This window comes from Centroberyx gerrardi, chromosome 17, assembly GCF_048128805.1.
Source record: "Centroberyx gerrardi isolate f3 chromosome 17, fCenGer3.hap1.cur.20231027, whole genome shotgun sequence".
Taxonomy (NCBI): Eukaryota; Metazoa; Chordata; class Actinopteri; order Beryciformes; family Berycidae; genus Centroberyx; species Centroberyx gerrardi.
The window spans coordinates 14,425,067-14,440,105 of record NC_136013.1 but is presented as its reverse complement, the minus strand read 5'-3'; the positions used below and the strand labels follow the sequence as shown (position 1 = coordinate 14,440,105).

Below are 15,039 nucleotides of genomic sequence, written 5' to 3'. Positions count from 1 at the left end.
CCTGGATCCTGGGTGTGTGCAGTCGGTTCAGCTCTGAGATTGAGAGGGACGTTAAGAACATCTCGACGTGAGTCCAGCTGTGCTTGTCATCTGTCATCTTGTTTGAAAACTTCACCTCTTCCTCCACCAGGCGACCTGAGAATGGGAAACTATCAGAGCTAGTTTCTGAAGAGAACAGAAATTCAGAAGGAACTGTGCTAAAACTGCCAGGTTAGCTCACCACAGCTTCTCGTTGCCAGCTTTATTCGTAGTTTAACGTTAGTCAATTGCTGTATCTTCCAGCTAACTGGTCGTAGCTAACTAACGCTAGTTAGGTGACTTATTTGATATTCGAAAATGGCATTAATCTGTTCTCCCAGTTAACGCTGGTCAGCTTTCTTAGCAAGCTAGCTTACCCCTTATTGCATGCCATGGGTTAGCTATGCAGATCACAGTTCGCTTACTTAGCTAGCCAGCTAACGTTAGCAATCGAGGTTAGCAAAAGGGGGTCAAATTCGTGGTACCAAATGAGCTTGTCTACTAGCTCGCTAATGTTGAAACACTGTGTGATGTTGTGCTTTGTAGCCAGGTAATGTTAACCACGGGAAGGCTATTGACGTTTGGTGTTTAGCAAGCAGCAGGAGTCAGACTAGTGGGGAGCTTCACTTCTAGCTGTGTGTGGCTTGCGTTCTCGTATTACAAACCGATTCGTGAACTTGTGTTTTCCCCTCACTGCTCTGGTAGGCTGGTGTGAGGCTACGGTTTCCTGTTTTCGCCTGACCAGGTTGAGCCTCCAGTCACATCATCTAGATTTAGAAGAACAGGAGCAAAGTGGAGATGCAGACCTTTCTGAAAGGCCGGAGAGTCGGCTATTGGCTCAGCGAGAAGAAGATGAAGAAGCTGAATTTTCAGGCCTTTGCTGATTTGTGCAGGTATGTAATGAAAAACAATCTTACTCAGACCAGACCAAGTGATTTTATTTGGCTAATTGAAGAGTAACTAACAGAAACAACTTCACATAAATGCACACAGCAGGCCTACATCGTTAACCTTTTTTTCAGGATGTCAGTGAGTGTGAGTTGAGAGGTGCACTGACAGACTGTGTTTCCTTTAAACTTAGAGACTGACATTTTACAATTCATGTAGGCTTGCTAGGTTATGAATCTTGTGCTTTGCTCTGGTATTTGATTATCACCTCTTCCCCTCTTTCAGGGAATGGTCCTTTTGCTGTTTGTTTGAACTTTCTCATTAGAGAGTGGTTCCCTGCTGCTCTCTCATGTCTGTTTGACATTTGAAGTTTCTGTTAAAGCAGTGTTGATTAGGCTTGTGGCTGCTGTGCTTCTTCCTTCTTTGCTGTATTAAAAGATTCTCTCTGTGATTGTATTTATGAATGCCCCAAGGGAAGGCGGCACTCTGATAAAAGCCACGTCCTTAGTCGGTGAATAGCGTAATGCCCTTTGTTATGTCTTCAGTCAATGCTTGTTGAGACATGGCGCTGAGAATAAGGAGACAGGAGGAGGTAATGTGTGTAGGAAGGGATGTTGACTTGGCCTAAGGTGCATCTGTAACGGGGCAAGTGCCAGAATTTGAAACTTAAGCGAGTGTTATTTTTATTTGTTCTGAAGCATGAGACTTAAATTCAGGTTCCAACCTGAAGCAGAAGTTAGAATCCAGAAAAACAAGATTCTCAACTGTGATGCCTGCAAGACATTGTTTGGAGCCATTCCATTGACAGCAAATGGGAGGCTGACTTTGTGGACTCAAAGAATGTTTGTTTTAACTTTTGATTTTTATTCTGTAGTATTGTTAACAATTTTAAACCAGAATATGTACTCATATCCCCAAAAAGTTACCCTTTGACTGTCACAGTATCCAAATTGTCTCGTTTATATCTGTATCATCTATATCATCAAGTTGCTCCACTGATTGTCATTATATCACAAACTAGAATCTTTTTTGTTTGAATTTTTGTTTGTGAGAGGTTTTGTTCATCTACATGAAACTAGACTTATCTGTCCAAATACGTAGGCATGACATGAATTTTGTTAAGGGTGTATTTCCAGTGTAGCATGATTTTGTGTGATTCTCTGGCCTTGAGAGAGGGAGCTGTGTCTTAATGTTGTACATTATCTTGCCATGATGATAGCTTATCTGTCTCCAGCGGAGTGAAGAGTTATATAAGGTGTTGTAAAGTGGGACACAGATTTCCTCAGCGGGCTTGACTTGGAGAGAAGTGAACTATAGGCTACATAACAAAGGGTCCTGTATATCGGACTGGGAAAGGGCTCCAAGGTATGACCCCAACCTTCTCATCCCTTGCTGCCACAGTCTGAAGTTGCCTGTGCTGTAACAGGGTCACTGTCACATTGAAAACACAAATGTAAAAAAGCCAATCGTTAACAGGGAGCGATAACGGGAAACATTTTAGAGCCTTCAGCCATTCATTGTAGTAAGAATGTGTTTCTGTTGGTTAGGTATTTTGGCAGCGTGGATTGTCCCAGCTGATGGCTTTGGTGAAGGATTTTCACCTTACCAAGAGGGTTGTTGCCTCACAAAGCAACCCGATTGAGCCCGGACAGATTACCACACTGTAATCCACAAAACATTTTTAATCTCTTCGTAAACCTCCAGCCAAATCCCCCCCCTCCCCAGTCCGGAAGCTGGATTGCGGTCTATAAAACAGAGAGGGTGCGGGCCGGGTGTTAAGAAGTGGTGTTTGTGAGTTTGTGACAGCAGATCTCGCAAGGAACAGTCAAACTGATAACCTTTTACACAGCGACAACAAATACCATCCGATTTACATGGCGAAGAGCTACACAACGCATGTGAGTGAATCAAGTTTATGATTACCACATGATTGCTTTTACCATATCACTGAAACTAGTCTTTCTCTTCTAGTTCTCTTTTTCAAATAGATTTCCCTTATTATATAGCATGTCAGAAAACAAAAGTCACCCTTTAGAGGAAGGAAAAGATGGAACTAACATGACCTTCCTATGTGTGGCTCCCATATATAGACTGGATCTGATTTAAAAAGGCCTTTTGTCTTGCACAACACCACACAAATCCAAGGTATCTCTGTCAGTGGCACTTCTTTGAGACACTGGTATTGTAAACTTGGATCTCCAGACCTGCTGTTATGCATTAGTGGCAGCTTATTGCCGAACCTCAAACAAGAAAAGCAGTTTTACTTGTTATGGTCTAGACCAGGGGTGTGCCAGGGGACCAGGGGAATGCAGGTTTTTGTTCCAACCAAAGACCACACCAGGTGATTTCGCAGATTGGTTCCTCCTCTCTGGTTGAAGTGCTAATCAGTAAAATCGCCTGGAGTAGTGTTTATTTGGAATGAAAACCTGTAGACTCTCGGCACTCTATAGCACATGGTTTGACACTCCTGGTCTAGACATTAAGAGGAATTGCTTCCTTGGCACTCTCAAACTGATCAAATTTCAGTTCATATACCTTGGCTTTATGTTATAGATTGATATGGGTAACCTTCCAACATGTTGGGCAGCATTGTCCAGTACAAAGAGAATGTTTTGCCTCAATAGAATGTGCCAATATTAGACTCTAATACTGACTGGCCAGGCTTTCCTATAGACTCACTCACACCATGTGGCATGCAGCTGACATTGTGAGCGCTGTCCTGTCTCATGCAGCTGGGCATTGGGAGATTCCTGCTGGTCAGAGGCAATGTGCAGTGGCGCTTTGGACCCACTTGGGTTTATGTTTGTGCCTATTCATAAGCTGCCACAGCAATTCAGAGGCTTCCTACTGACTGACATATACCTGATTGGGAGAAAAGAGATGCTTTTCTGGACAACAGCCTGAGCATCATCGGACGCTACGGAAATATTTTCACTTTTTACTGTCAAGGCAAAGCCACTAAGGTCTCAGAAGCTACATACTGGGACACAAAGCCCAATGACATTGAGTTCCACCTGTGTTTGGACATATCCTTTCTCCTTACTATCTTACTATCACATTGTTTGTTCTACAGGTCAACGTAGTCTCAAATACAACCACTTGTACACTTTGTAACTAGTGTTCACATATCATCATGCAGCAATCAGGTCTATGATGTACCATAAATCTTTAGGGGTATACAGCGATGAAAGCCAAAAGCTGAAATGTCCTTTCTGCCCTCTGTGCATTCAAGTTTTTGAACGCAGTTGTGCATCAGGTCATCTTTTGGAGTGTGAACCTCTTTTTTTTTAATTATTATTGCATAGAGTTAACAGTTACATGATACTGTGTCTTAGTATGTTACTGAAATGGTGTACTAAAAAGTGCCTTGTTTGTCACCATATCTCCATGTTCTTGTGTGTCAAGCCTAAACAAAAAGTGCTGACCCTGGCCCGCTTGTCTGTTGAGTCTTCCCTCCATCCCTTTCATGGTGTTGACTGAGCAACAATATGGGAGAGCAGACATTCTCCATATATCGGAGATGGGATGAAACCAAAGGCCCCATTCACACCACATGAAACGGGCCAGCTGCAGTATTAAATATCCACATTGTTGTGAAGCGGCGAATGGCTGCTCTGCTGTTACCATGGGGCTGTAACCTCATAACAACTGGGACCGGCTGAGTGGTGGTGTTGGAGTGGTTTTGTTCCTCGTCGTAAAGTCACCCAGCCAAGAGATGTGTTGTTCTGGCCACACAAGTTTTTCTTATTGGAACGGTTCTGAATGTCTTTGACCATTCTGTGGAAGAACTGAGCAAGAGAGGACACTTGACAGGCCCTCTCCACCAGAACTATGCAAAATGCCATCTCTCTCTTCCACTGTGTGTTCTGGCAGGCCTCAATTCTTTCTCTTTCAGTGGAAGAATAGGCCTAATATGATTCTGCCAACGTCTCCCCACAAACCAGCAGGTTTAAACATGTCTATCCATTCTGTGTCTTGACAGATTTCTAGAAAAGCATAAAGGCTCCTCTTGAAACAGAAAAGTGAAAAAGTATTTAACATGATGCGACTCATCTCACATAGACGTCTATGTGTGTAGGGTGGGGTACTTAAAGACGACTTTGTCCCGGCATAGGCAGAGATGAAGAGAAGGGATCTGTCCAGGTTACTCTTGTGGTCCGTGTAGTGGTATACTGTGTTAGAGCAGCTGGAAGTCTGTTAGTCAAACGCCGCCGAGGACTCCACTCTTGTAGGGGTCTGCTGGTTGCCAAGCAACTGATTTTTACCCAAAGCTTAGAATTTCCATGCTGTTTCTGAAAAGTCGAATGTTATCCAGCTCTGGAGTGGAATCTGGTATTTCAGTCACAATGATTATACGTTGCTGTCCTGCTATCAGACAAATTTATTGAATAATTTATTTTTTTCTGCAACATTGCAACACAGCATTGACTTCACCATATTCCTATATTTTTTCCAATGATTCATTCTTGCTCTCTGTTTTAGCAGTTAATGTCTTTGCTTTGTGTTGCTGACTGTCCATATAGCCGAACTGCTAAAAACGTTGGCGAATTTCTGTTTAATTCCTCTTATGATGGGGAGCTTTTTTGACATACATGACCATATGACCATATAGCAAAAATAAGGGTACTTGTCGTGATGCACGTTAGTCTTTATTCTCTACTAGAAACAGATACAAGCAAGGCAGTCTTATCAATTTTATTGAAGATGCAATTTCTGATCTGTCACATTCATTTTATTAACTGTTTTTTGTCTTCTCTTTTAGGAAAAGAGGAATAGAAGTTGTTCAGGTAAGTGGACAGCATGTTTTTTGTCAGGCAGTGTTTTCAATGTTGTAGCAATATATAAACCCAGCAGTCATTTATTGATTTAGTTTGCAGTTGTAAGTTTAGAGCCTTGTTGAGAGGCGTAAGAGCAACATGTGATGTCTGCCAAGCACTGTGGAATTTTGTAGAACAAGTCTATCAACATTTGTCAAAGGTTTCTGAGACTTCTGGTTTTATCACTGGGCCGAACAAAAGACATGCTCCTACCAGTTTCTACTACCGCTGCACACCCCCACCTCCTTTTGCCCACCCCACCTTCTCCTCATTCATCTAGTAGCCTGCAGTGCATCTCTTCACCCATCTCTTGGGGAGAGAAAGAGGAGGGGGGGGGGCATTGAAACCATTCTCTACACCCAGATATTTCGCAGATAGTCTACTGTAAACTACTGAGAGTTTAACTTCATGCATATTTGCACTGTAACCTCCTAGATGCCTCATGGAGATGCTTCACAGGCCCTAGTGCTGTACTCAGTCTGTAAGCGTCACCAATCATACGCTCCCCAAGCATGCAGTGTTCAGTGTTCAGCTGTGACGCAACCCATCCCAGCAGGATATTTCACACCTGACCTCAACTCTCTCAACTCTATTCTACCTCAGAGGATTCTGCATGGGGCTTTGGCTACTCCTTATTTAGTGTGTATGTGATTGTGATTGTGTGGCTGGATTTATACATACCGTAAAACTTTCAGTAAAGACCGGATCTCAAGTAGGAAGTGTGTGTGTGTGTATGCATAAATACAAAATATATTACCAAAAAGAGATGTTGAATGTAGTGGAACATGCTGATTATCTCATTGCCAAAAATACAGGTACTGACGCGAAAGCTTTGAAATTGTTTACGGAAACATAACTTTACTGCTTGGATTGCAGCTTTGCTTCTGTTTGTTAGTCAATATGCTCTCGATGGTGAAAGTTGCTTGTCAGTCAAAGTGCTCCCTGGGATTGAGGAGGAAATCAAGGGCCAGTTTTCCAGTCTCTTCTCTCAGCCTCTTATCCTGAGCTGTGTTTCTCTTTTTTTTATGCCGTCTCTTGTCTTCTTGGAGGTTCTTTTTTTTTCCTCGCTTTGAGGTTATGTTTTTTCCCCCTCACTGGGTAGAACCCTGTCCTGGGAATAGTCCCAAAGTAAGCAGGGCTTTGTTTCCCCGTGTGCCTCTCCTGGGAGGCAGCAGATCCTCACAGCTCCTCAGCTAGGGGCACCCAGGGGCTTGTACAGACCCTTAGCCTCCCTATCATCTCCTTTTCCAGGACTACCTGTTGTCCACTGGCTTTTTTCTCCTCCTTCAAACGGGTACAACCTCTCTATATTTTTAGCTGGGCTGTCACTGCCAATTCAGCAAGCTCTATACAGACAGACACCTGGAGGTTGTGTTTTTGAGTTCACACCGGAGAGAGCAGCCTGCGAGATGCACCCGGTGCCAGTCAGTGCCTGCACTGTCATGGCCACGTCACAGGGGAAGACAATGGCAGCCATTGTAATGCTTTGGCCTTGTTATGCAAGTCTATGTATAAAGCTGTCACCCCCTATTATAATGAAGAAGAGGGATGCTGTGTTTGAGATAGAGAGATCATAAGAGGGATGGAGAGAGATGGAGGCAAAGGGAGGTCACGGAGAGGGTGGGGTGGATTTACATTATGGAAAAAGCATTTCCGCATGAAACTTGTCTTTTAATACCATGACCAGAGAGAGAGGATGGCATTCCATCACAGATGTAGTGTTTGGTTTGAGTGTTGTTTTTTGGGGGTGGGTGAGGGGTTGTTACTGTTATTTGAACATCAAGGCTATCTAACCTTGTCCTCTAGAAGGCTGACGTAGAATATAGCTGCAGATTTATCCTGTCCAGCCCAAACAGTCACCTAACCTTGTCCTTGTGGTCTGACAGACTTAGCTGATCCTGGTGATAACAACCCAACCTTGGATATCCAAGGATAAATAAAAGAGATCATCTAATCCTGGCCTTTTGCTGGCAGGAGAAACTCTTACTTAATGTTGTTTTGCAACCTAAAGAGCAGTGAATTCTCTGATCCATTGTGTGTCAAACCCCCAAATTTGTTGGCTCAACAGCATGCTATTAAATCAAAGCTTAGGCCCAGATGTTGCCATCAGCTATGCATTGCCCTATGTGGAAGTGCATTATGCGATGTAGAGTTTATTTGCCATGAGATGTTTGGAATCTCCAGAGGGCTTGGCAGTGGGTTTGACATCACCCTGTGTGAGCAGATCTTTGCTAAATCTGGCGGCCCATGGGAGCTCATTTTATATTTCCATTTCTAGTCTGGGAAAACTATCTGCTTCTACGCCCATCAGGAAGATAGAACTGAGAAAGAACAGAAGGCAAGTTCTTTTATTCGATTTTATACAATTGATCTGCCTTTAGTCTCTACCTTCTCCCCACTCAAGTTCATTTGTTTTCAGGTAACCCATTATCACACTCACCTTCTCTCTACCCCCTACCCCCCCCCCCCCCCCCCCTTCATTCTTCCCCTCCCACCTCTAAGCGATTTGTATAGGCTCATCAATAACGACCCCTTTGCCCTGAGCGCATAAGAGCCGTCCTCACAGAACTCCTTACATTAGCCTGTCTGTATCACACAGCTGATGAGATTAACCCACCAGGCTTGGTTTAGAGGAGGCCAATATTCACTCTCAGAGAGTGGAACCCATCAAGGCAAATGGCCACCAACTGAGTGGGCTGTCCAAGAAAAGTTATTGAGTTACCGATTTTATTATATGGTAAGTGCTTGGGAATTTAAAGTTAATATCCGGCCTGTTACTGTATCTCACCCACATATTGAATTTGTGGAGGCCGACAGAAATGAGATCCTCTTTAGAAGGCATTTATTGGTCTTCCATTGCGCCATGTTTCCAAAGACGGCTGCTTGGTGGACATTATTTGGATTTTGCATTTAGTAGCATAACCTAAGATGGGGCCGAAGATCAGAAATCCAGAGAACGTTTGAAGGCGAAGGTTAACAGGCAGTCACTACAACAAAGCCATAATGTATGTGTTTACCAAAATGTCTCATACATAATGAGTCGGATACCGTGTCAGTATTTTATGAGCACAAAACATGAACACTACTACATCATCTCAGAGTGGATGGTGTAATGTTGCTGCTTTCATTCTCCCTTGCTCGGCCCCTTTCAAACACACATTTGTACTGAAATAAGCAAGTAGAAATTCTGACACAGAAGTGATGGATGTGACTGGAAAGAAAGGGAAAGCATACACTGTATAAGGAGACTTCCCATTAATGCCAATATTAAAAAAAATCAAGTTTTCTGTCGCTTCCCACTGAAGCTGTCACAACTTTTCCTATATTCTGACAATAAATACATCTTTGTCTTATCTCCTGCCACGTTTTTTTTCTTTCTTCCAAATTGGTGTTCGTAGTTCTTTAAGAATACAAATATGCAAAGAGGAATGTGGGAGTTGTGTGAAAATTTGCAGTTAAGGTGTGAAGATTAATTAGCTAAATTTACATTTTCACAATAATACAACTTTTACTTCCTTTTATTAATTAGATATTGCTTAAATAATGGACATGATTTGTAGAAAATGTATTTCCCAAGTGCTGTAAACCATGATGAACTTGGAACGTGCACAGGTATACAGGAGTGAAGGTTTCGAGGGGGGTCGGGTTATTGAGGGGTGGAGGGGATAACGATAAATGAGGCTTAAGTTTGACCAAGATGAACCCTAAAGCGCCTCCCTTACCACCCGGACCACCATTATCCCTTCTCAGTAGGCCTGGGAGAGGCATGGAGCCTCCGATGAAACATTTGCATGGAAGCAGCATTCCTCCCTTCTTCCTCACTGTCTCATTCCTGCTCTGTCAGGCTTTAAGAGACCCAGTGAATCTGTTGTCTCCTTCACCCTCCCTTTTCTTTTAAGTCCTTCTGTTCTCATTTAAAACACACAGATAAAAATGTGCTTTGGTAGCTCTCTGCCTCATCATTGGACTTCAGTCATAGATTAAGTAGTGGTTATCCTAATATGGTCCTCAGCGAAGTGTATGCATGGTGATGAAAGCTGAAAGACGGTTAACTCATAATCCAATTCTTCCAGCGCACAAGAGAGTCAGTTAGACAAGTCTAATTACTCCATGGACTCGGGGGAGGCTGAGGAGACGGCCGTTAGCCTAATTATGTCCCAATTTGACCCTCCACACACTGTTTGGCTGGAGACTCACCTTTATGTTTCTCTTGTCTTGTTTGTACTTTATATGAGATGTGGCCAGCAGCCACCATTTGTCTCGGACACATATGCTCTCTTACACCAGGGTGTCAAGTGCCACACGGCATTCAAAATAAATCATTCATCATGCGTCTGTCTGCTCTCTGCACACACAGTCTGTCTCTAGGTTGATCTGAGAACAAAGGAAAAGCCAGGTGAGACGAGATCCAGCTGATGCAACTAGAATGAATGAGTCAATGCCATCTAATTGATCAACCAGCTCTATGGCAAACCCCATAGAGACAAATAACTTCACCCTCTGCATAAAGCAATGGTTCATACAGTAGACATTTGTGTCCACTACACTTAACGCAACAGTGTCCATACTGTTTGCTCAAATTCAGCGCTCTTGGATTTCCCCGGGGAACAGCCAAGGCCCTCTGTGGAGCTACATGAAAGCTGAAAATATGTTGCCCTTGACCGACCCTCTCCCTCCAGGATCCAGTGTGTTTTCTGTGCTGTCCATCACTGCCATGGCCCACCGCGAGCGCTCTGTCCCAAAGGGACTTGCAAAGACGTCAGTTGACATTTCTGCTTTTAGCATTTAGCAGAACATCAGTGACTTTACCGCCGGGTTTTTGGATGAGTTCTAAAGCAAGGTCACTGTGTATGCACATGGGGACAGGAGAGCCTCATCCTCTGCGATGCGTCCTTGCCAGTGGGTGCTGACCCCATGGTGTAGAGTCCTGTTTTTGTGGAGGGGCCAGGCTGTGGATGGGCCCTCTATGTTGTGTAAGCGGGAGATTAAAAGCTGTGCCTCAGTGGAGCACAGTCAAATCCCCTGCCACCCCACCCTGCCCCACAGACCCAGACACTGCTAGCTAGACAGAAAGCGAGAGTGACAGAGAGAGATGGGGGCTGCTGTTAGGCCACGCTCTCTTCAGACCACCTCAGTTCTCTTCAGCCCTGCTGTACCTCACCTGCTGCGGCCCTGTCTGCATTGGTGGTCACAGCAGTCAGTGTTATAGACCCAGTGGTAGAGTGTATCCACAAGTGACAACAGTTTTTATGGGTGTTGACTTTTCAACACAGTGCTATTAAGGTCATGGCAGCATGTTTATGTGTATTATGCATCTGCCATATGCTCACATCTCCGTGCCTACGTGTGAGCTTTTCCACCACATAATTTCTGATAAACTGGCTTGACTGCTGGAGACACTGACTCACTAGAGCCTTTACAGTGCTATTCTAACCTTTAAAGGATTGTTTCATACTTTTTGCCATCATGCCAATTGATTCTGATCAAAATGTCATCAATTACTTCACTGTAGAGCTACGTACCTCTCAGTTTGCAGGGAGCGCTGCTCTCCAACAGAATCCAACTATATATTATATATATGTATACTTTTTTGAAGTACAGATATTTGCAAACTTCACAGGAGTTTGCAAAGTCACTGGACTCTCTTCTCCTTGTCATTGGTTTGAGATGTTTACATTTTTGCACCACATGTTGGCATGTCATAGGTGAGGTTTAAGGCATGTTGCTACAGGAGTGGGGAGTGGAGGAGAATGAGTCTCAACAGTGTTAAGGTGGGGAGAGTGAGAGATGCAGTAATGATGTAGCATAATGAGTTCCTAAGGGGATACAGTTTAAATAGAACACTGCAGGGCGTGTGTGCATGTCTTTGCATGTTTGTGTACTGTGTCCATACTGTATGGTGTGCAGTATAGACTGCAGTGCCTGCTCACTATAGAAAAGCCCAGATTCCATGCCGGCTTCACTTCTGAGATTCTAGATAAGACATTTACCATTCCTCTAACATCAGAATGTATCACTTAACTTGGGTGGAAACTAGAGCACAGTTGGATATTACATATTCTCTGATGAAACCTGGATAAAGAACCTGGCCTCTCGATTGATATTTAACAGATTTACCACTCTGTGCAATTTACTTTTCAGGGCAGGACCAAGGGTACGCTAATTAGTCATCTATCCATCACACCTCTCAGAATGATTAACCAGGTAACACTGGCTCTGGCTCTGACCAGCCCTAAATCAACCGAGACTCTGTACAGTTCCACAAAACTTCCACTGATCCACACCTATGTGACTAAGGTGTGTTTGTTCTCGGTTTGCATACTGTCTGGGCAGCACAAAGGACAGTGGGGTCCTGCCTGACTCTGGTTTGTTTGCACAGGTGCTGCTCAACTGTCTTTTGTTAGTGGTGATCTGGTGATCTCCATTTGCTGATTAGCTATGTGTGGGTAATGAATCAGTGTACCGCTGTATTATGTAACAGCCCCACTGCAACCAAGACAATTTGCTCTTACAACACTGTCTTCTCACACATTTAACTCTCGCCAAAGCACTTGCATAATGTGCTATGACAAGCCAGTATTACATATGAATACATGTTTGTTTACGTTTATAGTGTGTCTCTTACAGCCCCAGCTCATTATTTTATGAATACAAGAAGTCTTCTTGTATTGCTCTTGATTTTTTCCACAGTAAAGGCCTTGGTATGATTAATGATATAAATTAAGACTGCCCCAGCTATATTGCTGCTATTAGACAGCATGTTGCTTAAAGTCTAGTCAGAGATTTCTGCTGATTTTGTTTGTTTCTGTTTGTTTTAAAGTAGCCCTTCACTACCTGTGGGCCTTTTCTGCAATTATGAAATGCATTGTCTCTGCTGGAGACGAGCCCGCTAAAGGCAACACACTAAAGGCTACACTATCGGTCTCTTTTTCTTTCTCTTCTCTTTCTCTATCTCTTTCACTCTCTTTCTCTCTCTCTCTCTCTCTCGCTCTGTCTCTTTGTGTATCTCACCTCCCTTCGCCTATACAGTAGGACCTTTGTGATTTACCAACAAAAGAAGAAGAAATAAATGCATAGTCACTCTCCTTAACACTCTTAGATTTCAAACTTTAAAAGTTGTCTCTCACACACAGACCCAACCCTGACCTCCCTCCCTCTCTCACATCACAGTGGATACATTCAGCCAGAACCACAATAGAGGCCCCTTGTGATTTTGACATAGCATGTAAGCCAGCAGCGGAGTGGCCATTGTGCCCCTAAAGCCTGGCATCTCTCCTATCTTCTCTAAAGTTGTTAGGTGTGTGTGTGTGTGTGTGTGTGTGTGTGTGTGTGTGTGTGTGTGTGTGTGTGTGTGTGTGTGTGTGTGTGTGTGTGTGTGTGTGCGCTGACCCACATAAGTCACAGTACACTTAAGCTTATAGAGAGCTGATTTGACTACTTGTGAACTACTGAGCCACTGCAGCCAATCCTACTATTTCCCTCCTCCTCCGCCAGAGCCATTGGTGTGGAGGCAGTCATTTACAGAAAAAGTGTGACATTGTTATTTTATAAAAGCAATAAGTTGCAAGAAGCAATGCTTTACAGTGATTTTTAGAACACTGAAGAGAGTTTTTAGGCACTGTTTCATAACAACGCGTCTTAGCTGTTGAAAAACCTCTGTAACAAATGGCTTCTCATGGGTTTTTGCTGAAGTATAGATCCATTTCTAATGCAGTAAATTAATACCTGAGTTTAGAATCTGCCCTGTGTGCGGCGTAGCCCTTGACCCCTGGCTGTTGTTCCCTCCTTAGCTGGACCTCAGCCAACCCCTGGAGGAGCAAGGTCCCCTGGACGTCATCATCCACAAGCTGACTGACCTCATCCTGGAGGCTGACCAGAATGATTCGCAGGCTGTGTTGCTGGTGCAGAGAGTACAGGTAGGCATCTTCATCTTCTCTTTCCCCCTGGGGAATCACCTCAATATTCATAGCTCCTACACAGGTCTGCAAAGTCTGGAAAAGTATTGAAAATGAAAAATGAATGTGATCATTTCCAAGTTGCACACACATTTTTGGAAATATATGGAAAAATGTTGTTGTTCAGTCCCAATGCACATATGACTGCACAATCAATGTAGTTTTTAATCCACTCCACTGTCATTTGACATATTGCGACAATTGTTGTAGTGAAGAATAATCTTACACTATAGAGTTATATGGCCTAGTTGTTATATTGCCCTGCCACTATCAGCATGCATAATATTGAACACATGCAAAGATCTTAAAATACAGTTTAGAGATAAATGCCTGAAAAAAGTCTGAGAAATTTTGAAATGGAAAACATGTAGGAGCTGTGGATAGTGTGTTCTCTGGCATAACAACACTGCCGCAGGCAAAGAACATCTATGGATGACAGCCATTTATGTGCACAATTGTTAAAGTGCCAATTTACGTTCAGGGGAAGCTGATAGACAAGCCAGAGAGACAGAGCCAAGACTTAACTACCAGAACATAATGGGATATATTTGAATTCACACTAGCACAAGGTGACTAATTATCCAGAACCTTTTAAACAGAATGCTGTCACTAAAAGTTCTTCAAGAGTTTTGCTCGTTCTTATTGGAGTGGGAAATGTCTCACAGGGACAGTAAGTGTTCAGCTGGTGTCTGTCACATCACAGCAGGTCACAGCTCCAAATGTGGCGGTGTCTCCACACTTCAGAATTTGTGTGTGTGTGCGTTCTTCACTAATCTGGCAGTGCTAAAGATGGTGTGAAGGCGAATTTTATTCCACCGACTTCCTGCTTCCTCTCTCTTTCTGGATGACTCAGAGGCGCTGCGATCATGATCAGCATCACGTAGTTCTGTCAACATGTTACTGACTGCTCAATTAGGAAGGATAAACAGGATGTCAATACAGAGCAATTAGGCCTACTTAAACATCAAAACCTAGTCAGTATTAATGCATAGCTGCATTCACTGATGCCTGACTTCAAGCCATTTTGGAAACAAATTGCTGACACTTTGTTTTCTGTAAAGCACTCTGTGATAAACCTGGTTGTTGCAAGCACTCTATAGAAAATTCCCAATATCCATTTAGCAACAATCATGATCCAGTACAGTTACACCTGTGGAAGCAGTTGAATTCTTCCTTAATCCTCTTTGTACCTACCTAGAAGCCAACAGAATCAGAAATGTGGATATTTTTGATGATTGTGGCAGTCAGTACAATACAACACCATATGTGTTTCCAGTTATGTGTCTCCAGTGTGTTACAGTATCATAGATTTGCAATAGAGAATCATCCATCTGTTGCAAGACCCCGCCCCTTATCTGGCA

At 43.3% G+C, this 15,039-nt stretch overlaps 1 protein-coding gene across 3 annotated transcripts in view; it reads left to right on the top strand.

The window, feature by feature from the left end:
* Positions 1-15,039, top strand: part of itpk1b (inositol-tetrakisphosphate 1-kinase b) — a 31,417-nt gene continuing 16,378 nt past the window's right edge. For 2 of the 3 annotated variants that reach the window (XR_013507281.1, XM_071910992.2), the window contains exons 1-4: positions 38-210; positions 724-911; positions 5,669-5,693; positions 13,514-13,639. Coding sequence is in view for 2 of the 3 variants with exons in the window: in XM_071910992.2 (XP_071767093.1) it covers positions 817-911; positions 5,669-5,693; positions 13,514-13,639 (246 nt within the window). In the remaining variant the exon portion in view is untranslated. Of the gene's footprint in view, positions 211-723; positions 912-5,668; positions 5,694-13,513; positions 13,640-15,039 lie in introns of all 3 variants that reach the window. The other variant, XM_078289378.1, reaches the window with a different exon arrangement.